This window comes from Cavia porcellus, unplaced genomic scaffold (genome assembly GCF_034190915.1).
Source record: "Cavia porcellus strain 051 isolate PalLab524CR breed Dunkin Hartley unplaced genomic scaffold, mCavPor4.1 scaffold_16, whole genome shotgun sequence".
NCBI classification, from domain to species: domain Eukaryota; kingdom Metazoa; phylum Chordata; class Mammalia; order Rodentia; family Caviidae; genus Cavia; species Cavia porcellus.
The window spans coordinates 31,478,335-31,506,271 of record NW_026947499.1 but is presented as its reverse complement, the minus strand read 5'-3'; the positions used below and the strand labels follow the sequence as shown (position 1 = coordinate 31,506,271).

Here is a 27,937-nt window from a genome sequence, read left to right as displayed (position 1 = left end):
GTAACTCAGTGCAGACACCTTGAGTTCAGTCATCAGAACTAGGAAGAAAAAATGACTGTCAGGTAAGTGCCTTGTCCATCTCATGAGCTTACGTAATTCATAAGTTTGTGACCATGTTTGTAGGCACCTCACTATATGAGACTTCTGTTTGGTCAGTCATTTTGTTGAGCTTATCCCTGTTGAGTCCGGCTGGGAACCACTGACAAGTCAGTCTGCAGACTGCTTCTCAGGACTCCAGTCATGTGTTGTGGCAGCCTCACCTGTGACCATCAGCTGAGTACTTCCCTGAGCAACTTTCCAGCCCTCCACCATGTGTGCCTTCAGCCATCAGCCTCCTTCCAGGAGGGCTCAGCAGGGTTAGATAGGAATGTTGATGAACCGAAGGTAGTTTCCATCCTGTGGAGCTACAACCCATAGGCACTTAGCCTTCTGTTCTACTTGATGCTGACCCATAACATGACCTTTCCTGATGTGTGGTGGAAAATCTACACATCAGGGAGGCCCCTCCAATGTGTGTGGTCCTGGCCGGGTACTCTGTCTGTCTCTATTTGCTGGGCCTGTATCCTGAGGCTTGTCATTCCACACCCTATGTGGTGTGCTGTGTCCCCAGTGGAGATGAGACCAGGCACCCACTCTCGTAATGCAGGAGACACTCAAGACCCTGAACTGCCCCAGTTTTTCTTCTAAGAAATTGTAGTGATGGTGTCTTCTGCTGGGTATTCATTCCTGCCCTCTGGTTCCAGAGTGTTCTCCCTCCACACTTTTACACATTGGAGGTAGGACCATGGCTGAAGCTAGTCTCTTATCTGAGGTCAAGTATGGGTCTGGGATCAGGCTGGAGCTGGTCTGACAAGTGAGGTGATCTCAGGGAGGGGACCAAAGACAGCACAACTTACCAGCAGTGAGCTTGGCCAGTGCCTCAGCCCATCTGCCACCTTCTGTTATGAGACCCTTATATTGTGCTGCCTCAAGGCTGGCTCTGTGTCACAGCTGACCAAGGCTTCCCATCCTCACTGCTGAGTCCAAAGAGCTAAAGGATGTCATATGGAGCTGGCAATTCTATGTGCAGACTTTATCCACTCTTAAGAACAGGAGGGGCAATATCTCCCACCTGCCTCATAGGATTTGCCTCTGCGTACCAAAGCAAGGGGAAGGGACCAACACCCACATACCCTGAACACACACACCAGCTCTGGATTCCTGCACACTTGGCACAGGGTCAGTCCCACAACACATACCTGACACAGAGCTCAGGACCAAGGCTTTTGGCAGAGAGTTAAAAGGATCTTTGCTTCTTAGGGGGTGGAATCCTCTGCAATACCAAAACTGCAGAGCCAGCACAGACCCAACTGAGTCCTCATGTTCCAGCAAGAGATTAATTGCTTCAAGTTGCCTCTTTGAGGATGCTGTGTGTTCTAGTGTGTTCTGTGTGTTCTCAGTACTGCAAGAAATCTCTTCAAATGTTTACCTTGCCTCTGCCTTCACAGGAAGTGCCGAGTGTCTTGCCTTCAATGCGCACTGCTTTGGCTGCACTGAGTGCTCTGCTCTGGGTCTGTGTTGTCTTCCATAGTGGCCTAGAATTTGTTTTCTGTTTGTTTTTGAGACAGGGTCTCTTTATGTAGTTCAGGTTGGCCTTGAACTCACTGTTTAGCCCTGGCTGATCTTGGACTTGTTTGTGGTGATTCTCTTGCTTCAGCCTCTTGACTGCTGGGTTTGCAGACATGTGCTACCATGCCCGGTATAGAATTTGGAATTACCTTGTCAACCTCTTATCCCAGGCCCTTCATCCTGTACACATGGACAAACTTTCAGGCTGAGTTTTACTATTAGTTCTGACCCCTTTCAGAGTATTTAAGAGAAAAGGGCATTTTTCATCTCAAACATACAACACACACCTGTAAACCCAGCACTTGGGAGGATTGCTGCAAAGTAAGTTCAGGGCCATCCTGAATGACATAGTGAAACCCTGCCTCCAAAACACCACCAAGAACAAAAGGGCTGTGCTTATTTCCAGTCAGATGTGCTGAGCTTGGGATGTAGCTTAGTGGCAGAGCATTTGCCTAGTATGTGCAAGGCCCTAGGCTCAATCTCATGTATCTCCCTGCCTCTGCCCCTTTCAGGAGATATACTGACCTATCCTGCTTGAATGGAACCATCAGTATATTCTTTGAGCAGTGTAGAGGTCTTAAAATGAGCTCAGGGCTCTCCTTGCTGTTGTCTACAGTGATATTCTCTGGCTGAACCACCCTGTGACCTTTTGTCATGGAGAAGAGGGGCCTGCTCTTCTGCTGTGACGAGGAAGGGCAGCAGTAGGTTAGCCAGGTAGGCTCTAAGCTGCCTGAAACCCTCCCCCTTTTCTCTGAGGACAGGGATCTGGTGTAACAGTGTGGAGATACTAGAGTAAGCAGGTCAGATTTAGAAAACCTTTTCTCGAGACTCCTAATGACCAGCTTTCCCTTAGCTTTCTCAGCCCAACCGTTTGGACAGTACTACCCCTCCCAATATGCTGGCAATTTATCTGTTTAGTCTTTTGGCCTAATATATTTTGCCTATATTTATATATCCTTGAGGATATTTACTGGTATTCTCTTCAGACATTTGATGAGATTTTCTGAAGCCTCTCAGATTCATAGGTTTGTTTGTTTTTGCCGGGAAGATCCCAGGGCCTTGCATGTTAACCAAATACCTTACCACTACTGTGCCCCTGCAGTCCCATGGGGATGTGGTAGAAGGGTTTGTGACCTGTTGAAAATTTTCTTTTCTCTTTTTTTTTTTTTTTTTGGTCTTTTTGAGACAGGGTCTCCCTGTGCAGTTCAGGCTGGCCTTGATCTCACTTTGTAGCCCAAGCTGGTCTTGAACTCACAACAATTCTTCTGCCTCAGCCTCTAGTTGCTAGTATTACAGGCATGTGCCACAACACCCGGCGAATTTTATTTTTAAAGGCAGGGTCTCCGTATGTATTTCAGGCTGAGGCCAGCTGTCATGCACCATCACGTGCAGAATTAATTTTTTTCGGTACCAGGGATCGAACTCACTACCACGCGCTTGCAAGGCAGGCACTTGTGCCACTGAGCTATATCCCCCAGAATTAAATTTTTAAATGATACTATGATAATGTAACTGTGTAACTTTTTGTAATTTTTTCAGTTTAAACTTTACTCATTTCTGTATTTCATTCTTGGTGCTGTCTTACCATGTAGCAGTTGCTTTATGACATTTGTCCCTTTGCAGTAGTTTAGTTTAAAATTATTGAGTGAGATTTGTACATCAGCCTTGCAGTCTGCTGATAACAAGTGAATGAATTTGCCAAGTTTTTTTAGGGAAAGTGCTTATTTCCATTTACAGGAGGTAGAAAGGCATGGGAAAGCCTGAGGATCCTTATATCCAGAGTGGCATCCATCGGCTGGGAAGCAAGATGTGGAAGTGGACCAGGCAGAGCTGGTTTCAAATGTGGAGGTGACTCATAAGCGCCATAGAATGAGTAGTGTGTGTTCTAAGGTGACCAGATAGGGCCAGAGAAACTCCTACAATGGCCCAGGTACCAGGCAATTCCAGTACCGGGGACTGTGCCCACATGCGCAGTTGCCCAGTGGAAAACACCCAGAACAGAGTGCCACCCTGTCCTGACACTCAACAAAGGTGGCCCTGCTGTTGCCACCTATGTGAGCTCATGGGCCTTTTCCAGGTGTCCTGAAGACAGGATCACTACCTTGTGCCTATCCTGTCACATCCAGTGTTAAGGGCACATAGGCTCGCTGTCTGAGGGAACAGCTTGTTTCCCTTGGGTGAGTAAACTCTGATTTATGGTATTATCTTTAGATCTGTGATCTGAGGAGCTGTCTGCCTCAGTGGTGACCAGGCCTTTGCCATATCTGTCAGACTTAGGGAAGACATAAGTTAGGTGACTGTGTAGCTGAGATTCTCCTGAGTGTAGGGGATGTGGGGGTCAGCTCAGGGCACTGGTCCCTTCATGATGGTGGCTGAGCAAGCAGCCGGCACAGAGCAGCACAAGGCAGCATGTGGATCCGTGCTGGCCTGCATATGAAGGGAATCCCTTCCTTTAACCCAGCTGCAGTGTTTTAGAGGTAGGAAAGGAGCACAAGGTGCTGAACATAGCAAAATGGGAATGCACCAGCACTGGGTGGGAGGTGGGCACTGAAAACCCACTGACCACAGAGGCTGTTCACTGTGAGATACTTGTGTGAAGTATGAGCTTTAGGCTAAGGTCTTTTTTTTTTTTTTTTTCCACCTGGGCAATGTCCTATTGTTTCAGCATCAGTTGTTTAAAAGGTCAACTTTTCCATGTTGAATTGCTTTTGCACTTTTGTTGAAGACAGGCATTTGTGTAGACTACTGGGTTTTTATTTTGAAAACCTTGAAAGCCACAAAAAAGTTGAAAAAGAAATTGAATAAGGCATATTTGTTGTATGCATTTTTGTGAGAGCGCATGCGCGCGCCCTGTCATGGGGACTAGCTGTCAGGTGTCTTGGGAGCATTGTGCAGCTTTCAGACAGTCCCCCTTCCAAGACAGTGGCTAGCATGCTACCCCTGCATTAGGCTTGCATCTGTCTTAAGAGGCTAAAGGTACAGGGTGCATTGGTGGCCACCTTCCCTAGAGCTAGCACTGCGGCTCAGGCTTTGGTAGAGGGTAAATAGGTAGCCAGTAGCCCCCTGCTACTTGTCACTTGTCTGAATTTCTGTTCTCTGTCTTGTTGTCCTCATTTGACCTTGAAGCTGATGTACAAAGTGGGATTCACTTTGATTTTGGATTGTGTGGAAAACTGAAAACCTGTGCTTCCTGCTGGTTGTTTTATGGGTAGGCTCCCCTTGCAGCATGAGGCTGAGGCAGGGTTGAGCCTGTGGATGGGTGGCTAGGAGCATGGACAGCATGGAGCCCTAAGGTAGCACTCACTTTGGCCATGTGCACTTTAATGGGGCTTCCCCCTCACCCTTTTGTATTTTAAGTAAATTCTCCCTACTAAAGTCTTTTGGTTGTTTTTATGTTTTAAATTTTAAATCTTGTTTATTTATTTATTTTTTTTTCAGTACTGGGGCTTAACCCAGGGCCTTCACACTGAGCTGCATTCCCATCCATCTTTTATTTTTTATTTTGAGACAGGATCTCACTAAGTTGTTAAGTTGCCCAGACTGGGCTTGAACTGCAATCCTCCTGCCTTAATTAACCACTCAGAGTGGAATTACAGGTATATGCCACTGTACCTGGCTTTTTCAGGCCTTTTTTAATGTTTGAGACAGAATCTTGCTCAGTTATCCAAGCTGGCCTCAAACCTGTGATTGTCCTGCTTCAGTCTACTGAGTAGTAGGGATTACAGGCATGTACCACTACTCTCAGCTAAAATTTAATATTTTTAATAGTAACAGCTAAACTTAAATATAGTTTAGCACTTAACCTGAGATCTGAATTTTGCTTCAGGGATAATTTTGGTAATGATGTTGTTAGCTGTAAGTGGCTGTGGCTATAATTTTAAGTATGAAAGGAATCATATCATTTGAAACTGTTTTATGATAGTTAAAAGAAAATATATGGTTGCAGAGTGGCCTCATTCTGTCACATTTGGTTCTCAGAGAAACCAGTCAGTCACTCACAGCCCATCTCTTGGCTGGTAATGTACTCCCCAGGCCCAAGGCTACTGTGTTCTTCCTGTCTTTCCTGGACACATTAGTGGCCTAACACTAGTGACCTCGGGCTGCAGCAGGTGGACCAGAGAGATTTGCCAACAGGTGCTAGCTTGGACTTAGGCTCACTGAGCATGTTTCCTACAGTGGTGACAAAAAGCTGAGTGTCTATAGCAAAAGCTGGGTTACAAGATGACCTCAGGGTCCCACTGCTACAGTCTCCCCATGTCCTTCCACTAATGGAATAGGAATGTTGTTACCTTACAAAGATGCCACTCTAATGTTTGCAGTTTCAAATGCTGGCCCTGAAGGGTGCAAGAGGCCCTGACCTAGACCGTACCCTGAAGGACACACATCAGAACCTCTCTTCCAGTCCATTCCTGGTCTAGGTCACAGCCCACATGTCATAGGTGACAAGGCCCCACAATTTGAAGATGCCTGGTGCCCTGTCTTATTGAAGGGTCTTTCTGAGTTTGTTGAATAGGGTCTTTCCAGAAATTTCTGTATATTAGGAACATCAGTGTCTATAAAGGGCCCATTGTACCAGCCCACACTGAGCCATCTTTGTTATTTCTGTTTCACCAATCTGTAGAGGTGCAACAAATAGTGTTATTCAGGGCCATGTTTAGAAAGAAGAAAGCTAGTTGAAACATCATGCAGAGGTATAGGGGGCAACTGTAGGGTCAATCCAGGCAGCAGAACAGGGGTAGAGTCCACAGTTAGATTCATGTAGGAGAGGGAAGTCAAGATGTGACTAAAAGTAGCCTTGAGACCAGAAACTCACACCTGTAATCCCACGTACGTACGTAGGAGGCCTTGATAGGAAGATTACAAGTTCCAGATCAACCTGCACAACTTAGTGAGACTTTGACTCAAAATAAAATTAAGGGCTGTGGATGTAGCTCAGGGGTAGAGTGCTTACCTAACATGTGTGAGGCCCTAGGTTCTAGCCCCAATGCCACACATGCCAAAAAAAAAAAAAAAAAATGCATTTAGAGTTACTGAGTATAGCTAAGTGTGCTGGCATATGCCTGTAATCCTAGCACTTAGGAGGCTGAGGCAGGAGGGTCTTTGCAAGACCCTGTCTCAAAAAGTTTCTTAATAGCTGGGAATAATAGCTCAGTGGCACAGTGCCTGCCTGGCAAGTGCAAGATCGTGAGTTTAATCCCTGGTACAAAAATAAAATAAAATAAAGTAACTTTTGCATGTGAAGAAAAACAAAAGAATATGTCTGTAGTTTAGAATGAGGAAAGCCTATTCATGTAGAATATGAAAACACCATAAATGAAAGTACTAGGAAATCTGATTTCATAGAAATGAAAACTTACATGAGCCTATCAACATAAAGTTAGAAAAATGGCAGCAATAGAGGGCTTCTATTTCCAGTAATGGAAAAAAAATGTTTAGAGAGAAGTTACTTTTTATGTACAGTATAACCAGAGAGTAAGAATATTTTAAGCTTTCTGTAAATGTTAGGAAACTCAGCTGGATATGATAGTGTATACCTGTATCCCATCAGTTGGAGAGGCTGAGGCAGGAGAATTGCTGAGAATTTGAGACCAGCCTGGGCTACATAGAGAGTTCAAAGCAGCTGAACTACATAGTAAGTCCATGTCTCAAAAAAACAGGAAAAAAAAAAAAAAAAAAGAAAGAAAGAAAAAGAAATTTATAAGCTACGCTAGAGACAGTGGACAAATACAGTATAAAGGGCTGGGATCATAACTTGTTGGTAGAGTACTCCCTGGATGAGCCCTAATTCTGAAAAAAATAAAGTAAAAATAAAAAAGGTCTTACTTTCTTTCCAATTGTGTAGTAGCAAACAGAGGGGACTCCGTCTAGGAAGTGAGTGAACACTGCTGCTCTTAGCTTGGGGAGCCTGGTGTCAGATCTCACATGCGTACCTAAGGGCAGTGCCTCATGCAATGCAGGTACTAGAGGCCAAGAGCCTGGCCAGATTCCTGGGAGTGCTGAATGGGAACTATCACTATTGTTCTGAGATGCCTGAATATTAGTAAGGAACCAGGGTTACTTGGTAGCCCATAACAGAGATAATGGATCACCTCTAAACATGCTTTTTAGGCAAAAGATACAACTGTATCTAGTTAAATGCATAAGAACCACTCTCAAATATGTGATAATCTATGTATGTGTATTTAAATATCTTCCTAAAGCAGAAGAAAGATCTGGAAAGATGCCACCCCAGTGGGAAAGTTGGGGTTATAATGGACTTGAGAAAGAGATGGAGCAGACAGGCCCTTTCTGCTTTTTCTGAATTCCTTGCATTTTATGTTTCTGTGTTAAGGTAATCCATATGATTCCAAAAATGTGGATTAAAAGCAAAGTATGTTGCCAGGTTGCCACTCACATGCCTTCCTTGTTCACAGGTGTGGACCCTGGCGGGAGCCAGCCAACCCTTACTACATCAGCTCTGGTTATGCCCTGGCCCCAGCCACCAGCGCCAATGACAGTGAGCAGCAGAGCCTGTCCAGTGATGCTGACACCCTGTCGCTCACAGACAGCAGCGTGTAAGTCTTGCCCTTGCTGTGGGTACAGCCATATGTCTCTACATTCTTTGCAGACCCACTGGCTTTGTCTTATGAGTTCCCTGGTTTCCCCCGCACCTTGATCTTAGTGCAGCTAAAGTACAGAGGAGCTGCACTGTGCCCAGTGTTGTTAAAAACTATGCTGAGGGGCTGGGGATTTAGCTCAGTGGCATAAGCATCTGCCTGGCAAGCCTGAGGTCCTGAGTTTGATCCCTGGTACCAAAAAAAATAAATAAATAAATAAACAAACTGTGCTGAAAGCTGGGGGAATAGTAGTTCAGTGGAAGCTCTGGTTTTAGTCCCAAATACCCAAAGCCCCAGGCACCTACACTAGAACTGATATTTGCACTGAATGCTACTCTGATGCCCAGGCTTTTTGATGCCCTTAAAAGATGGAGAATGTGGGGCTGGGGATTTAGCTCAGCAGCATAAGTGCCTGCCTTGCAAGCAGGCAGTCGTGAGTTCGATCCCTGGTACCGATAAAAAGGGAAAAGACCAAAAAAAAAAAAAAAAGATGGAGAATCAGAAGTAAAATTGAGGCAAATCCAGAGTCACCCAGTGCTTTGATTTCTAGTTTCCTCTTAGGTTTCACAGGCAGTCTGAGGTTTCAGTTTAAAGATAGGTACCGGTTAGGAACTATAGGGAACAGGGGCCTCACCAGGTATCAGGAGGGAGATATGGTTCCTGAAAGGCTGCATGGCTGCACAACCACATTTCTTGTCGATCCTATTCTCTACTTGCTCTCAAAAGATGTGGAATCTTGTTGTGTACAGTTAATAGTCCCTGAGAGCTCAGGAGAAGGAGGTCAGTACAGCTTTTCCCATAGCTAAGAGAGGGTAAGGGTGAATAACCAGACAACTGTGCCAATGAATCTCTACATTTGTGATCACACAGGACACCCAACCAGGACTCCTGGCCGTGCTTGATGTTGATAGCAGGTCATGGGGACATTTCTGTTCCTCACTGTCTCCTCATGTGAAAAACCGAAGAAGAAGAAAGAAAAGGGCTTGTCTTTTTGGTAGATCCTAACCATTATTTTGTGAATATGCATTTCTAGAGTGTGGTCCCACTTTGTGTACCATTTTTATGGTTTGCTGTTCTCATCTGGCCACCTTTAAACAAGTCTTCTAAAACCTGAGTTCCAAGGCCAGACATGGTAGTATACTCCTATAATCTTACCACTAGGTAAACTGAAGCAGGGTTACTAAATTCAAGGCACGCTTGAGAACCTATTTCCGGAAAAAATATAAAAACAAAAACTGACACCAGAGTTCCATATGCAGAACTGTTTGGAATTCAGTATAGCCAGCCCACCACAGCAAATCTGGCCAAAAAAGGTTTCGTTTCCCACTTTTTTTTTGGTAATGGGAATCAAATTCAGAACCTTGCACTATTGGTCCTAATGAATATTACTGCTCCTGCATCTTGCTGTAATGACTATTGGGAAGAATGCTTTTGTTGTACTCGGGTGCCGTGTTGTGTGAATACCACAGCCAGCTGTGGTATTAGTGTATGAGACCTGCTTTTTCACCTGACTGAGCACCTCGCACCATGAACGGATTTGTACATAGTTGGGAGAGGGAATGGTGGTGCACTCCTGTGGTCCCAGCACTCTGGGAGGTTGAGATATGAGACCAGTTCGAGCCCAGTCTGGATAACTTAGCAACTTAGCAACATTGTCCTCTCCACTCCTACCCTGCCAAAAAAGAAAGACAAAAACATATAGACAGCAGATAGGCAGGCAGACATTTTACATAGCTCAGAAGGCCCTTGGTTCAGTTTCTAGTCTTGGGGTAGGAAGAGAATGGATTTTTCTGGGCAGGGACTGCTTTGTAAGGTGACACCTTGCATTACCCAAGGGAAGTAGAAGGGGGCATTTATGCCACTGAGCTATATTCCCAGCCCAACTACTGTCTTTTTTTTTTTTTTGGTTTTTTGAGACAGGGTCTTACTATGTACCCCAAGTTGGCATTGAATTTGTAGAGATCCTCCTGCCTCTGCCTCTCAAGTGCTGGGATTACAGGCTGCACCACCACACTCAGCCCAACCACTGTTCTTAACTGTATGATAAGGATATTTTGTCTGTAGTCACTAGAGATCTTACGTGGTACCTCTCTTGTACACAGCAGTTATAGACCCTGCCACACCTGGCTTTTCTTGTCTCAGTGTAGCAAAATTAACCCCCAGTTCATACTCATTTTGGCAGCACATGTACTAACTTCCACTTCAAAAATTAACCTCCAGTGTAATTTTCTCAAAAAAATGTCTTACTTTCTCTACAAAATGACATATGTTTTCTTTCTTTCTTTTTTTTTTTTTTTTTTTTTTTTGGTACTGGGGGGTCAAACTCATGACCGCGTGCTTGCAAGACAGGCGCTTAGGCTGCCTAAGCTAAATCCACAGCTCTGACATATGTTTTCAAAAGGAAGACCTAAAATAAATATATGCTTGTATTTTTTTTCATTGATTCTGTATTTGGTATAATTTGTGCTGAGAGATTCAAGAATCCAGAATCTAAAATGGCTACACATCTCTGAATATATATTAGAGGAAAAAATGAAATGGCACATTTTATCACTTCATTTAGGGTCAGACTCATAACCACTCAACCAAGGTACTCTCTAATGTGGTAGCCTGGGACACAGGTGTGGAAGATGCGCCAGTGGCATGCAAGATTTTAAAGAGCTCAGTATAGAAGAAACAAATAAGACACTAACTTTAGGCCATCCACACAGACACTGACAGTGTCTGAAAGACATTTTAAACTTTGACAGCCCATCCTTGGGATGTGCTATCGCTGATCCTTGACCACCTCTTGGCTGCACTCCTGCCCACAGCTCCAGCAGTGCTCTGACCTTGAAGGTGTCTGAATACAGTGGGAGGAGAAGCCTCACAGTCCCACCACCTTATTCTGATCTAAGTGCGCTGTTCCTCTCAGATGGAGCTCTGAGGTTTGTGTGTTCTCCCTGCCATTGAGGCTGCTCTCCTGACCTGGGCACATCCCGCCTGTGTGTACAGCAGAGGAGCCAGAAGATTCTAACTGGACATCAGTGTTACAAAGCCTTACAGTCCTCTTCTGGGTCAGAATGGTGGTGGTGGTTCATCTTGCTTCTAAATGAGAATAAAGGTGTTTGTAGTAGTTAGCACCTCTGTGTCTTCAGTATGTCCTCAGTTCGCCCATGAGCAAATGGAAACAGGCCTTCTCAGCTCTATCCTCTGGAAGACAGAGGCCAAGCCAGATGATGGAAGAGCTCATCTCATCCAGCATGGAGGTGACAGCCCCACCTGTCCATGTTACCAGAGATAGGCAGTGAGGAAAACACAGGCTTGCATCTCAGCATCCTGTCTCCCCAGGCTCTAGGCTGTTGTCTTCTGTCCCTGTGTCTTCCAGAATTGCTTTTGTAACCATGGGAGAAGGCTGGGAAGTTTTCAGGATGTTAAATTTATTGTCTGAATAATAAAAGAATTAATTTAGTGGTTACAATCCTGGGATATGGAACTATCTAAAGACTGTGTATGATTTGACATGTGTTTATCTTCTGATGGTTCATTACTAAATTCTGACATGTAAGACAACCAACTTAGTGTTCCTCAGAGGTCACACTGCCCTGCCAGTTTACCCGGAGTAAAGCAGAGTAGCAGAACTTCCGAAACCTTTTAACTTTCAGTGAGATCTCTCTTGCTCCTTTTTTTTTGGTACCAGGAATTGAACTCATAACTTTGCACTTGCCAGGCAGGTGACTATGTTGCTGAACTATATCCCCAGGCCCTCTTGCCTCCTTTGTATACCCCTCATATATTTTGAGTCCATTTAGAAGCCTCTCCAAGGCAGACACATTGCACCTGGTCTAGGCCTAAGCAATATAGCAGGTTAGCAAACATTCCCAGGAAGGGCTGGCAGAAAATACTTTAGGCTTCCCAGGCACATTCAATCTCTGTCACGTGTGCTACCCCATCCTTTTAAAATGTAAAAATTATTCTTAGCTAGCAGACTTTCAAAAAAACAGGCCTTAAAAGCCAGATTCAGCATACATTTGTAATCATAGTACTTGGAAGCTGAGGTAGAAAGAATGTGAGGTCTAGGTCAACCTTTACTACATAGCAAGTTAAGGCCAGTGTGGAATACATAGTGAGACCCCATCTCAAAAAACAAACAATACCCAAAGCAAAGAAAAAACAGGCCTCAGGTTGTAGTTGGCTAAGTCCAAATATGTAAAGCAGGCACAGCTGAACTTCGTGGAAATGTTAAGAAATACAAGCTGAAAGAATGTACCATGGCTAAGCTCCTGGGCTTCACTATCATATGTGACTGAGTGCACATGTGTATGTGTGCGTTGTCTTTTGCTTGCATGCACACTTGTGTGGCTGCTGCATTGTGGATGTCATCACTATTGCCTTCCAGCTAACAGTCAAGCTGGGAGCCCTACTAGGGCTCTGCCTTGTGCTCTGTAGAGCTAACAGGTGTCCACTTCTTCTGCACAGGGATGGAGTCCCCCCATACAGGACCCGTAAGCAGCACCGTAGGGAGATGCAGGAGAGTGTCCAGGTCAACGGGCGAGTGCCTCTACCTCACATTCCCGTAAGTACCTCTGCTACATGACTGCCTGCTCTCCTCACAGAGAGTTGGGCCACAATGGTGCAGACCAGTGGGAAAGGAGCTTGCCCGGATTTCTAGGAGTTCAGCTTGTCCTTAGGCCTAGAGTGCAAGCTGAGTGATGCTAGTGTGTCAGAGGTAGAAGCAGCAGGGCACAATGTATTCCCAGAAGTTGCCAGGATGCCTGTGGTGGCAGGAAGTTCCCTCACTTGGTGGTGTTTTCTCACTTCTATGAGGTGAGATGCACCCCATTAAGAGGACAGCTACTGGGCCAAGGATATAGCTCAGTGGCACAGCACCTGATTGGCAAGTGCAAAGTCTTGAGTTTGAGTCTCAGTACCAAAACAAAACAAAACAAAAATCTCTTCACTGGGCATGGTGGTGCATGTCTGTAATCCTAGCCTTCAGGAGGCTGAGGCAGGAGGATTGTTGCAAGGTTGAGACCAGCCTGGGCTACAAAATGAGCTCAAGGCCAGCTTGAACTGTATAGTGAGACCCTGTCTTAGACCAAAAAAGAAAAGAAAAAGAAGAGAGCGAGTCTGAGCTGCTTCATGACTCAGCCCAGCTGAGGCTCTGGCATGGCCACCTAATCCTGGGATCTGTCAGAAAGTGAATGTGGCTCTGCTCAAGATGAAATTTGAGAAATTAGCCTCTTTGTGGCTGAGCAGTAGGTACTATCATAGGAACATCTTGACTTGGAAGCTGCCTCAGCTGTGCCTCTCATAGGAAATAATCATGGCTTCTGATCCTGAGGATTTTACTGGCCATAGGTCAAAGCTACACCAGGCCCTGTTTGCAGAGGTCCTCTGTTGATGAATGGCTAGCTTTCCTTATTCTGACGTGTTGACTTTGGTTCTGTTTGTTTGTTTTGTTTTGTTTTGTTTTGTTTTTGTTTTTTTGAGACAGTTTTGCTATGCAGTTCATGTAGCCTTGACCTTAACTTTGTAGCCCAGGCTTCCCTTAAATTCACAGTGATACTCCCGCCTCAGCCTCCCAAGTGCTGGAATTACAGGCATGCACCACCATGCCTGGCCTGCCATGTTGACTTTGAACAGAAGGGTTTTTAAGAGGAGATAGGAAAGCTTGCAGTAGTGCCTTTCACCTCTGGTCTCTGATAGTGACTGAACTACCACTTGTTTACTGTTTGTTCTGGGAAGGTCAATGCCTGGCAGCCTCACATATGCTCAGACGGTGTTTGATGAAAGGCTTCTTTTAGCTTCCTGCCAGAATCTTTAACTTCTAAATGAGAAAAATGATGTTTATGGTTGAGAAGAAAGGATATTTCTGAGCAAGGATGACTCCCAGCAAACCCTTTGCACAGACTTAGATCAGACTAGACAGTAGTGGTGTCTTTGTTAGAGTGGGTAATACTAGAGGCTGTTTGCATGTATAGACATGTGCACATCATCTGCATGTGTGTGTTAGTGTATGCATGCATGTGTGTGTATAGTGCATACATGTGTCTACATATGTTTATACATGCACTGCACATTATCTATGGAGTTTCTGCCACTCACATGTCTAGAGTCATTTGGGCCTGAGTAGAGTAAGTAGTGGGTCCCTTTGTGACTTCCAAATGCAAAGACATGTCTTCTTAGCCTAGAGGTTCTCGGTGTAGGGGTAGGGAATGGGCATCTGCACAGTCCTAGCGGGCCACGTTGGGGAAGACCCTCTTGAGTTAGCAGTGAGACCTCCTCAGGAAAGGGCTACTACAGCTTCCCTGTGAGCACAGTGGGAAGGGCGATAATGGTCATGAGATCTCAGCTGAGGTGAGAATTTCATGCACAGTAGCAGGCTTTTGGTCTGTCGATGCTACAGTATCCTTCCTGGACATCAAGAGAGACTACTAAAAAGCAGGATACCTCTGCACTCCACTTGTGCTGGCTGAAGTGGTGGGAAGCTTGGGGCTGTGATAGCTTTTGGGTCAGGGGTGGGACTGGGCAATAAGTGACAACAGGTGCAGGGCAACAGGAGTCAGGCAAGTAGCATACTTGCATCATTATTTTGCATCGTTCTTTGAGCTTCACTTTTAAGTTTCAAGTTGTTTGGAAAGTAAACTTTTTAATTTAATAGAGTTAAACAGAATGTTTGAAAAAACAAGAGCAAATTGGTGAATGCACCACAGGCCTGAAAAGACTTTAGAATTATAGCATGGAAAGGGAGAGCAGTCAGAGGGGTTGTTGTGAGCATGTTTTGAAATTGAAGGAGGTGCAATCATAAATTCTGGAAGGTCACACTAATTGGGAAGATGAAGCCAACGGAGGCACTGGGTGAAGAAGAGAGCAGACTCCGTGATGCCTAGCGTTCTCTGTAAGACTTACTACCCCACTTGCTTTGTCACAATGGCAGAAAATGCTACTTTTAAAAATTTTTATTTATTTATTTATTTATTTATTTATTTATTTATTGAAACAGGGTCTCACCGTGCAGTTCTGGCTGACCTAGAATTCAGCTATACTAGGTATCTCATGCTGTCCTCAGCCTTGCAGTGATCCTCCTGCCTCAGCCTCCTGGGTGCTGAGATTACAGATGTGTGCTACCACATTTGGCTAGAAAGTGCTGTTTTTTTTTTTTTTTTTTTTTTCCCAAGGGAGTGGTTTTAGATGCTGTGAAATCAGAGGATACTTGGCTCCTTTGAAACTGGTATGGATACCTCTGTTTTGTTGGAATCTGCTAGTTGGGGAATGATTGATGACACATTGGAGCAGATTCCCTGGCTATGCCCAACTTGCCATCCTTGAGTTAGAAACAGTGTCGCTGATTACTACCTAGAAGCCTCTGCACATCCCTTTTACCACTGTGACACATTGAGCAGGTAGTAGACGCTATGAGGCTAAGAAGCTGACTCAGTAGGCTCTCTGTGGGTGTACCCTGTGCACTGAGTTCTCCATGTATCTAAGATCTTTGTTTAGAAAGTTCCTTGTTCTCAACCCTAATGCATCACATTTCCTCTTGATCTGTACCTGCTTTTCTTTTCTACACCATTTCGTTATTAGGTGCAGTTTTTACTCTAGTTTTCTAGAGAAAATGCAAGTGTATGTGCACTCAGGATTGCCAGAGTCTACTGGTGGAAAAGCATGGGGAGTAAAACACACAGCCACCTCACCCTTCATCTTCCCACCTGGCCTCACTCTATCTTTGAAGTCTGGATTATGCATTGCCAGTGCCATCTGCCACCCGTCCTCAGGTCACCTCCCTTTTCCATCAATATCGCCTCGCTGCTCCAAGTCAGGAGAGAGCTGATGCTTCACAGCGTAGACCTTAGTGGCTTGGATTTTATATGTCACAGAGGACATGACATTCCTGAAGCAGCTAGTACAACTGGAGCAGGGTCTGCTGTGTGTTAGCATTGTGGTGGGGCCAGTCGTTCTCGTCCATAGTTTGGCAGTGAGGGACAGGAAGGACATTTTGTTAAATATATACCTCCAGTTGGTCAGAAAAGTGTTTTTATATGTGCATACCAGTGAGGGGGTGCTAAAGTGAATTGGTAGAGAACTACACACCTTCGTGGCCAGTCTGGAGAAATGAAGGTACCTGGTTTTGGTCTTTATAACTGGTAGGAGTTTGAAACTATTTTAAAATAAAGTCCCCCCTCTTGAGTTACACAGTATATTATTATATAATGTATTGCAGATTTATATTCCTTTTTTTTTTTCTCCCCCTTTTGGTTTTTTGACAGGATCTTACTGGGTAGTCCTTCAACTTGTGATCCTCTTGCGTCAGTCTCTTGAATGCTACAATTATAGGCACATACTATCATTCCCAGTTGATGTTTGTTTGTTTGTTTATTTATTCATTCTGAGGATCGAACTCAGGACCTTGCACTTGCCAAGCAAGTGCTTATGCGACTGAGCTAAATCCTCCTCTTGTTTTATTTATTTATTAATTTAGACAGGGTCTTGCTATGTAGTTCAGGCTAGCTTTGTTTTTGTTTGTTTATTTTTTGTTTTTTGAGATAAAATTTCTGTAATTCAGAGCTGGCCTTGAACTCACTATATGGCCTAAGATCACCTTAAATTCACAGTGATCTTCCTGCTTTAGCCTCCTGAGTGCTAGAATTATAGATATGTGCCACTATGCCTGAATTTTATGTTGCTTTTTACCAGAAAAATCCTCTAGAACGCCAACATTTTTCCTGTGCTTTGAGTTTTGTGTGTGTTCTGAGCCCAGGCCCTATGTATGTGTGTGTACAGTGGTCCTGTGGGGTTTCCTGCAGGCTGGGAGCCCTGAAAGTGCATTGGGCTCTTGCAAAGATCACAAGGCCCTTTGAGGGCTCTGGTGGTCAGTGTTGTGCTGACTCCTCATGGACCTCTGTTGTCCTCAGTAGCCTTTGCACACTGAGCCTCAGAAACCCCTATCCCTACTCAATAATTTCTTTAAGGTCATTTCTCTGTGAATAAGCTCTGGGTCAGGGTAAGCTTGAGGGGCTCTGACCTCTATCTAGTGGGAATACAAGTCTGTGCTGAGTACAAAGGTATAGCAGCCTGCATTCACCCACTCTGCCCCCAGTCCTTGGTCTGCAGCTCCATTCCTAGAGATGAGTACCCTGCCCGGCCTCCAAGTCTGTAGTCACAGAGTGACTGGAAAGTCTTCCTCTCTGGGTCGGTGCTGAATGGAAAGAAAGGGATGAAATGAAAGGAAAAAAACAAAACACCTGTTTTGTTTTGTTAAAGTAGGATGAAGATTTCATGTGCTGTGCATCCCCAGATGTTCATGATGTGCTGTAGGGAGAGGGTTGAGTCCACGGTTGCAAGATACACACGCTTACCACTGTCTCTCACTGCAGCGCACTTATAGAATGCCAAAGGAGATCCGTGTAGAACCACAGAAGTTTGCTGAGGAGCTTATCCATCGCCTGGAGGCTGTTCAGCGCACTCGGGAGGCGGAAGAGAAGCTGGAGGAGCGCCTGAAGCGAGTTAGGATGGTGAGTAGGCCACACCCCAAAGAGGGGCACCTCCCCATGTTTCCCTTAGGCTCAATAGCTCTGGTTTCAGAGCAGCCTCAGGCCCAAGGAGCCTCTTTGGCCTGCTTGCACAGCCCCTCCTGACACAGTTCCACTTCTGGCCACCTGCTGTGACGCCCTCCTTATTTCTGTTGCCTAAGTGCCAGTGTCCATCTCTTCTACCCCTTCTACCCTCACAGGTCAGGAGATGCTACTGGTCATCTAGAAAAAGGCCCTACCTATTTTTGTTTGCTGCCCTTTGTGGGCAGCAGCAGCTGAGCTGTGGCCCACAGGGCTGCCGTGGCTGAGGTGCTAATGATAGACATTGCAGGCTCTTCATTGCAGTCTTGTGTCCTTTCCCTCTTTGTTCAGCTGTTCATCCTCAGGCGTGCACTCCACCCTGTGTGCTGCTAATGGAAAGGCCTCAACAGACCTCCTGCAATCGTCACACAACCCGCACATATATTCCACTCTCTGCAGGACCTTAGAAATATAAATACATGCCAAGATGCAAGCATTTTGCAATGGATGGTGACATACAGGATAGTGACCTATAATCCCAGCAGTCTGGTAGGCTGAGTCAGAAGGACCCCAAGTTTGAGTCCTGCCTGGACAACTTAGTGACTTAACAAAATAAAAAAATAAAAAGAAAAATTTGAAGAAGTCTGGTGATATAGTTCAGTGCAAAGGCCCTTGTACTACAGAAAAAGGCAAACACTTTTATTTATGAGTTTCCATACTTGAAGTTCAAATTGTGATGTTTCTCTAAGAAATTCTGTCTTTACACATTTACCTATGTCTGTTGAACATGCAGAACTCAATTGCCCAGGCCTCAGACTCTAGGCCTGCCCTTTCTCTCCTCAGGTTAGGTTGTGTGTGCCTGTCGGAGACCACCATAGGTGGGTCTTCCTTTTTTGGTGCCAGATGGAAACAGTAGGGCCAGCTCCTATAGTAGCAGATCCCACACAGCCCACTGGAAGCTTTGATTCATGATAGGACCTTGTGTGACCACCACAGACCAGCGGGAGTGATAAATAGCCAATAATGGAGCTCTCAAAGAAAGGATTTGTGTGTGCACATTCACATGCATGTGTATGCGTCCATTCACTCGTCATATATCGTTTTTTCACTAAGACAAGTAGCATCCTGTCCTCTCTTGTCTTTTCTCCCTTCCAGCAACTGCAGATGCTCTGGGGCTTCAGGTGATCCTTTTATAGGGGAGCACAGCATAGGACAGGTACTGGCCAGCTCACTGTCTCCACCTGCATTCCACAGGTTCAGGAACATGCCTGAGGGTACTTGCCAGAGTCACTGTTCTGCTAGATTTGTGTGAAAGGAGTGTCACCCACTACAGGGCTCTGATGAATGAGAGTAAGAACTTGTTCTTTGGGCCTGCTGTCCAGAGATTGAGCTCCATTGTTGCTCCTGGTAATATGGCCCCAGGTTTCATGTTTGGTGGCTATCAAGGACACTGGATGTATGCAATAGGAAACTGATATGTGTAGTTTTAACATTCTAGTGGTCTATCTAAAAACCAAAGTTTTGAGAGCACTGTCCCAAATACATAAATTTGGGCAGGTACTAAGCCTGAGTGTTGTGAACAGGTCAGCATTTTGGTGTAGTATCAGACCTCTTCACGGACATCATCTGTTTTCCATGAAGGTGTCCTTGTAAATGTCCTAGTGCATTCTGAAAGTAATGCACTCATGAAAGAAATTTGGGGAAGGAAGAGCTCACCGTGTTGGGCTGTGACGCTGGGCTACTGTCTTTGAGTGACTGGTCTGACTGTTGCTATACCTGCTTGTGGTCTGGCCTGCTTAATGTTTTAGAGAGGCCCTCTGCCCCAGCCCCTTGTTTTGTTTTGGAGATAGTTTCACTGTGCAGTTTAGCTTGGTCTTGAACTCCCAATTAGCCCTGGTTAGCTTTAAACTTGTGGCAGTCCTTGTGCCTCAGCTTCCCAACTGCTGGTATTATAGGTTTGCACTATTATGCCTGGTTTATAGAGCTATTTTAAACACTGATGGATAAAAATCCCGTATGCTTTTCTGGGTTGGATTGGGTTTGGTATGGGTTTTGTTGTTGTTGCTGAGACAGGGTCTTGCTGTGTGGTCCCAGCTGGCCTTGAAGTCACTATGCAGTCTAGGCTGGCCTCAAACTTGCTGCACTCCTCCTGCCTCTGCTTCCTGGGGCTGGGACTACAGGTGTAAGCCAACACACCTGACCCTGTTTCGTTTTTGAGTTTGAGTCTTGCTTTGTAGTTCAGGCTTTTTCAAATTGGGATATTCCTGCCTCGGCCTTCCAATTGCTGGAATTACAAATGGATCCCGCATTGCCTGGCTCAGTATGCTTTTCTGACGTCTGAGTGTTAAAGCTGTCTCAATTCAGTGGAGTCCCTGGCTGAGCCCAGATACAGTGGCTCTGTCCCTAGCAGCAGAGAGGTTTGCGGGGCTCAAGAGGGAGAGGCCAGGCGAGCTGCAACAGTGGAGAAGAATAGTATTTTCTGACTTAACAGAGACTGTTAGAACAAATCTATCATGTCAACTCAGGAAATAATCTGTGGGCAGATGGCCTCCGGCTCAGGCGGACTACCATGTGCCCTGGCCTAATTCTGCTGCATCTGGAGGTGGGGCTTTGGGCTCAGGTCACTTTCTTGGGCTCACAGCTGGCATGTGTCTCCCTGTAATCTCATCTGAGATAACACATGCCAAGGAGTTGGCCATGTAATCACAAATCTGTAACAATGTATGATTCTGTAGGTGATATGCATTGCACAATAAATAGATAGATAATAGCCCTTAGCCCCGTATTTTTAAGGTAATTTATTGTCATTGTAAAATTTGGGAAATAGGGCTGGAGATTTAGCTCAGTGGCATAAACACCTGCCTGGCAAGTGCGAGATCGTGAGTTCAATCACCAATACCTCCCCCCGCCAAAAAAAAAAGGGAAATAACACCAGATTACAGCAAAAATCTGATTAATAGTTAAGATTAATCAGATTAATAGTTAAAAAATCAGATTAATAGTTAAGTTAATCTTTAACTCTATAGCTGAGGCTGGGGTGAATGAAGCGTGGTGGCACAGCAGTACCGTTAGCATATTCAAGGCCCTGGATTGATACCGTTTATCAGATATAAATAAATAAACTCTACAGTGAAATTCTTATATGTAAAGAGCTAGTAATAAAAGCTATATCATGTCACAAAGTTTCCTGTGGATTTGGTGGTTTCCCTTATCACACCTTAGAGATGATGGCATCAAAACTGCTGGAAGCATTTTCAGTCCACACAAAAGACCCTGAGAATGCCCTTGACTCTCTCCCGTCTGCCCCTAGCACCAAATGAGGACCCATCAGTCTGTGTGCCCCAGGAGCAGTGTGCACCAGTCCTGATTGCATTGAGATGTTTTATATTTGTGAGGAATTTGGTAGCTTTTAGAAATTTGTTTATATTAAAATAGGTTAAACTGGGCATAGTAGTGGTACATGTCTTTGATTCCAGCACTTGGAAAGCTGAGGCAGAAGGATTGTCAGGAGGTCTGGGCCAGTCTGGGCTATATAGTAAATTCAAGGCCAGCCAGCTTCCCTATACTATACAGTGAGACCCTGACTCCTTGTCTGTCTCTCTCTCTTTTTTTTTTTTGGTACCAGGGATGGAACTCATGACCTTGCCCTTGCCAGGCAGGCGCTTATGCTACTGAGCTAACCTCCCAGCCCGACCCTGTCTTTTTTAAAAGATTAAAAAAAACAAAAACAATCCATTAACTAGTGATTTCCTACTGTTCATTTTTTTTCTGTAAATCTGTATAACTTGTACCCTTTCCCTGCTTTTTTTTTCTTTTCTCCTTAAATAAAATTAAAAAAAAAAAAAAAAAAAAACAACAACAACAAAAAACTCATACTTTATTTCCTTATCCTTACTCTTAACTTTTGGTTAATATTGTTAATTCAACAAAAAAATAAATATGAAATAAATATGAGATGTGACTTTTGGAATTAAAGTAATGATCAAATGTAGGCATTATAGACAGTTCAGTATCATTTGACTCTTAAATAGTAAAATGAAATTCTGCTAACTTAACCATGAGAGTTTATGAAGACACATGTGCAGTAAAAGAGTAACACAGTAAAAAGAGATCAACATACAGGGATAGTATGCACTTTGAAACAAGTATCGTAGAAAATACATATGGAGTAAAAGGAAGTAATAAAACAATTGAAAGGAACCCTTACTGAGAAATATAAAAAAAATTAAACCTGGGCAGAACTCCTTCAGCGTCCTCAGCCACTGACTGACCCTTTGGTATCTTTGCTTGTCTTGTCCCATTGCCTAGGCCTGTAGCCAAGCCTGGCAGAAATTGGGCAACAGATCAGAGCAGGCTCACATAGCCTTTGGAGGTTGGGCACACAGCACCCAGTTGGATGGTTTTTCCTGGCCTGGCCACGTGCTGGGGCTTGACCTCCAAGACATGGCCCACTGCCAGCAAGTCTTCCTTGCCTGTTTCCCTCACATCTGAGGTTTCTACAGTACAGCTGGTATTGACACTGCCCTGTCCCCACAGGAGGAGGAAGGTGAAGATGGCGACCTGCCCTCTGGGCTCCCAGGAGTGAGTCACAAGCTGCCTTCTGCTTCAGCCTGGCACCACTTCCCACCCCGCTGTGTGGACATGGGGTGCACTGGGCTGCGGGATGCCCATGAGGAGAACCCCGAGAGCATCCTGGATGAACATGTGCAGCGGGTCATGAGGACACCTGGCTGCCAGTCACCTGGGCCAGGCCACCGCTCCCCTGACAGTGGGCATGTGGCCAAGATAGCCATGCTGGGGGGTACTGCCTCAGGGCACGGCAAGCACATGCCCAAGTCAGGGACGAAGCTGGATGCCACCGGCCTGCACCATCACAGGCATATTCACCATCATGTTCACCACAGCACAGCCAGACCCAAGGAGCAGCTTGAGGCTGAGGCTACCCGGAGGGTCCAGAGCATGTGGGGCCTAGAATCACACAACCACTCAGCCAAGCCCCGTGGCTATTCAGAAAACACAGGTGCCACCCCCAGTACCAGTGACCCATCCTACAGGTGAGTCCTGCACCACTCATGCCTCGGTGATGGGCACAGGGGTATCCTCCTGCTTGTGCTGTGGTCCTGAGGGCCCAAAGGAGAGATAGGGTATAAGGCCATATTCTTGTGAGGCCAAAGTTCCCCTTTAAAAAGCCACAGGAAACTAGTGTGGGGGGCAGTGGTATCTAGATTGTAGGGTGAAAAGAACACAGTATGCAGTGAGCATGGCTCTTATCTCCAGGGTGTTGCAGACAGAGCAGGCTCCAGACCACAGCATAGGTTACAAAGAATGTGGCCTTATAGTAGGGCACAGTAGCCTTTCATGTGGGTGTGAGGAACTGAGGGTAGCAGGACTGTGAAAGGCCAGGGTAAACCCAGGTCTTGATTTTGCAGTGGGAAGGCAGGTGGGCCCTCCAAAAGAAATGCCAAGAAGGCTGACTGTGGGAAGACAACCAACACAGAGGTGCCAGGTGCCACGGAGGACGCAGAGAAGAACCAAAAGATCATGCAGTGGATCATTGAGGGAGAGAAAGAAATCAGCAGGCACAGGAAAGCCGGCCACGGGTGAGCAGCACCTTCCCATGTGAAACCTATGGGCACAGGTCATGCCTATGGAACTACAGGTGCTTAGGGATATTCCTGGCTCCCACTGAGAGAAGCATGTCACATGGGAAGTTAGACAGAGCGAAAACGTTTAGCCTTCATACCTGCTCTCCCAGTGTTAGGAACAGAGGCTGCTTTGGGGCCAGTCGCAGACAGGGCGAGGCTTATCTCTGGATGTCATTTCATGCACCCATACTCATTCCTTGTGAAGTTACCCTCACCCCACCTCAAGCGGCTCTCATGGCCAGAGGGAGGTATACTACCTGTCTCAGACGTCCTGTGAGAGAGAGAGTGGGACAAGGAGCACTGTGGGGAGATGTCCTGCTGGCCTTGCCTGTGTCTTGGCAGCTGCAGCCTGTCCAGTGGGATCTTTCTAGGGGATCCTGTCCAACTCCAGTTGGGTGAGGAGTGGTTCTTAGCTTCTCCAGATTTCTCTCTTGTGGGTTTTAACAAAAAGGCTATGTCCCCTTGACAGCCCATACTGGGCAGTACCTTTAAAGTAGGCTGCTTCAGGTGAGGCTCTGTCCAGCTCACAGAGTGGGAGAGGTGACTAACTGGTAGTGCTTTGCCTCAAAGAAGAGCCTACAGTCCCAGTCTGTCTTCTTGGTTCTGTCCTTCCTGGGTTGCACCTGTCCTAGGGGGTAGAGCCTTCAACCTGGCCAGCAGGGCCACATCACTGCTGGACCTCCCCTGGTGGGGAACATGTTCCCCAGGGGTAATAAGTAAAGAGACACTATCGATAATGTTAAGAAGGAAATTACTTGATTAGAATTAGACCAGTTAAGTATTTTTAATTGGTAAGAGAATATACCACTTAGTAGGAGTAGTTATTTCTAAATTATATTGTGGGTTATTTATACGTGTGTATGCCAGGTTTCCCCCATGAACATTTATGTTGATATCAATTTTTTGTGGTACTAGAGATTGAACCCAGGGCCCATGCATTTAGGCAAGTATTCCATCACTGGAGTATACCATAGCCTGAAATTTTTTTAAAGCAGTAAAGATGGTATCTTTAGAGAAAGTCTGTGTGTACTGTTTATCTCAGTAAAGCTGTGAAGAAGTCCACAGGGCCAGGTGTTGTGGTGCATGCCTATAATCCCAGCATTTGGGAGGCTAAGGCAAGAGGATCACCCTCTTGAATTCAAGGCCAGCCTAGGCTACCCAGCAAGACCCTGTCTCAAAAAAAAAAAAAAAAAAATCCGTAGGAAAGAGTCGTATTTACTTTAGGAGGCAGACACTGTCACACCTTCTCTTCCTCCCCAAGGTCGTCTGGGGCAAGGAAGCAGCAGGCCCATGAGAACTCCAGGCCCTTATCCATCGAACGCCCTGGGGCTGTGCACCCCTGGGTCAGTGCTCAGCTTCGCAACTCTGTCCAGCCCTCTCATCTCTTCATTCAAGACCCCACAATGCCACCCAATCCGGCCCCCAACCCCCTGACCCAGCTGGAGGAAGCCCGCAGGCGTCTGGAGGAAGAAGAGAAGCGAGCCAGCAAATTGTCTTCCAAGCAAAGGTATGGCAGTGTAGGTGTAAGATGACTGCAGGACCACACAGAGGGCTTTTGGGGACATCGGCTGAGGACTACTGAGATGGCCCCACCATGGAGCCAAGGGCTAGAATGATGAATGTTTTTACTGTCCTTGGGGGAGAATTGTTCCTCTATCTTATGTCAGTCTGTGTGAGAGGCCATAGTTACAAAGTCAGGTAGCCAGTAGCTTCTGGGCATACTGAGCTTGGTGACCATCCTAGTATCTTAACTGCCTCTGTTGGCAGCCAGTGGAGGGTGTTGAAATATGTGGGGTGTAAAACTTCTCTGTGCAGATCCCAGGCTCCTGGCCTTCCTCCTTTGCCCTCTTTGGCCTTCAGAGCCTCAACCTGACCCACTGCTGCTGCAGCTTGGGCCAAACCCTATTGTACCCTAGAGGAGAGTGTTTTGCTTGGGCCACTGGCATACCACCTCTTCTGGGTGGTGACATTTGTGTGCAGATCAGAATGTGGCTTCTTACCTGGTTGTCTGGGCATTGAGATCAGACTCCTGGACTCTCTGGCCCATTGAAATTCCCAAGTAGATCTGAATCTCGGTGAGGTCTCTCATGCTGGCCCTGGGAACATGGTCACATGGGTATCCATTGTTTCCCTTGGAAGTTGCCAGGGGCTGAGCCATTGTGGGTCATCTGAGGTCTAGGGTCTGACCCACTTCTGGGGATCCAGCATACTGTATGATCCTGGTCAACTGTGCTGGTGTCAGCATGTGAGTACTCCCTGGGCTCAGCACAGCAGAGGCTTGCATGTGTACTCAGCTGGCGAAAGTAATCATAAACCACACCAGGCACAGTCTGTACAGAATTGAGGCCAGAAAGGGTCCCAATTAGCTGGAATCTAGGGGTGACTTCTTTGCCACCGGCTCTCCCACCTGTGCTCTTTAACTGCCTGCTCTGTGTAAAGCTGCATGTTTGGCAGGAGCCTGTGATGTAGAGGACCAAGAGCACTGGAATAGGGCATCATTGTGGGACTTAGGGGGAGGGACAAGGCCTGAAGTGGTCAAAGGAGGGTCCTTGAGAATAGGGCTTACATATACCCCTCCCACTGGCTCCCTACGTCCTTTGGGCAGGTAACGTTTCATTCCGTGCTGAGCCATAAGAGCTTCTCTGCACTGCATGTTTTGCGGCCCAGTTCTCTGCCAAGATCTCAATGGCTGTCTCCAGTGCATCATGTGGGAAATCTAGAGTTACTAGGTTATTTATGCATCTGAGGAACTGGGGCTTTTTGTCAGTAGCTCTAGATTCATGGGACAAAGGCCCCAGGTAAACAGATTACTGAATCCCCAATGGCATACCCAGATATGAAGTCCATATAGAAATGTACTGCTATGTCGCCACCTCAGGACAGGCCTTCGTTATGACTTGGGTTCCTAAAGATATAGTAGAGCTGTCACCACATCATCCATAGCTGGTGTCCACATTGTCCTTTCTTGGTCAGCTTGGTCCTTTCTTGGGAGCTGAACAGAATGAACCACATCCTAGTAAAGAGCACAGAGAGATGCCAAGAGGCCCCCTGCAAGGTAAAGAGTTCAGCCACTGTAGAGCTTCTGAAGCACTGTAGTGCTGGCTTCTAGCATCTAGATCAATAGTTGACCTAAGTGTGTTCAAGGGAACCCAGATAACAAGTGTGGGTACCCTGATCACCCTAACCAAACCAGCAGGACTTTGGTGTCTTTTCCACCTCATAGAGTGGGAGCACTTGTCGGGAGGTCCTGCAGCACACTGGCCATGGCCTCTCCCCATTGACGCAGGTTGTCCCCTAGGTACGTGCAGGCGGTCATGCAGCGGGGACGTGCCTGTGTCAGGCCAGCGTGCACGCCAATGCTGAGCGTGGTGCCAGCCGTGTCGGACTTGGAGCTCTCCGAGACAGAGTATGTGCGCCTGAGGGTCCCTCAGTGCTGCCTGCATGACCTGGCCCAAGCCAGGTCCTGAGGTGGAGCAACTTCTCTGGAACATAAGCTCAGATACTTGAATATTCCTTCCTGTCTGCTCAAAGAACAAGGGCTGCCCAGCATGGCGGTAGATGGCCAGTGTCCACATAGGCATCACAGCCTGCCTTTTGTTCTGCCTCTGCCTCCTGAGGTCTCCAGTCCAGGATTCACAGCCAGTGCCAGTCCTGAATGGAGTATGGGTTGAAGTATGATGCCTTTGCAGTGACACCAGGGAGCTTGAGGCACAGCTTGCTGATAGTGGTGTCTGGATGATTTGACTGCTCAGGGCCAAGAGTGAGGCCACCACCTTCACCTGGCATGGCTATACATGGGTGGTGTGGATATTGCTGACCGCCCCTTTCCTGTGCTTCAGCATCCTGTGCTTTAGGTGCTGTACTTGGCACACTCCTCAGTTGGCCACCAGCTCTGCAAAAGAAGTCCCTCTGACAAGTGGGCTCTCAAGATGCAGTGTTAGGGTGTGATGCCAGGAAGCAAGTGCCTGCTGTACAAAGTAGACAGACACTTCTGGTATCTGGGCCAAGGAACAGGAGCTCCTTTGTAGCTTTCCTGCTTTGAGGCTGATTCTAAGAGTGTCTAGTGTACCCATCTGGTCAGAGCCCTGGTTCCTGGGGTGGCTTCTGGGGTAGCTGGAGGATGTGAAGGACAGAACACTGCCAGTCACCTGACACCATGTGGCCATGCAACCTGTCAAGACAGGCAGGGCCCCTCAGCCTGGGCTTGAGGCAGCACTGGCCCTGTTCAGCTCTAGGGGTCTGGCTGGCTGTGGCCTGTGGGCAGTTCACTCAGAGACCTGTGCACAGTCCTCATTTCCTCTAGTACCTGCCCTTACAGATGTCTTCAAAGGCTTAGGTCTCAATCTTAGTAGGGTATGAGCAGGCAGACCGCTTTGCCTCTGTGGAGGTGGGACTCTGTGGGCTAGCAACTTGGCCTGATGATCTGGAGAAGCTCTGTGTCCACATCAGTCAGGTGGGGAGTGCCACTGACCAGCCAGACTCCTCTCCTGCAGCACCCTCAAACCTGAGGCTCCTAGAGTATGTGCCCCAAGGAGTCAGCTAACCATGTGGTACA

At 46.3% G+C, this 27,937-nt stretch overlaps 1 protein-coding gene across 2 annotated transcripts in view; it reads left to right on the top strand.

Annotated features, from left to right (window-relative positions):
• The window catches only part of Axin1 (axin 1), a 51,822-nt gene that overhangs the window by 22,222 nt on the left and 1,663 nt on the right, over nt 1-27,937 (top strand). The window contains exons 3-9 of one of the 2 annotated variants that reach the window (XM_003478071.5): nt 8,022-8,162; nt 12,663-12,759; nt 17,561-17,698; nt 22,274-22,791; nt 23,167-23,337; nt 24,644-24,889; nt 26,681-26,788. In XM_003478071.5, coding sequence (XP_003478119.2) covers nt 8,022-8,162; nt 12,663-12,759; nt 17,561-17,698; nt 22,274-22,791; nt 23,167-23,337; nt 24,644-24,889; nt 26,681-26,788 — 1,419 coding nt within the window. The remainder of the gene's footprint in view (nt 1-8,021; nt 8,163-12,662; nt 12,760-17,560; nt 17,699-22,273; nt 22,792-23,166; nt 23,338-24,643; nt 24,890-26,680; nt 26,789-27,937) is intronic. The other variant, XM_023560781.2, reaches the window with a different exon arrangement.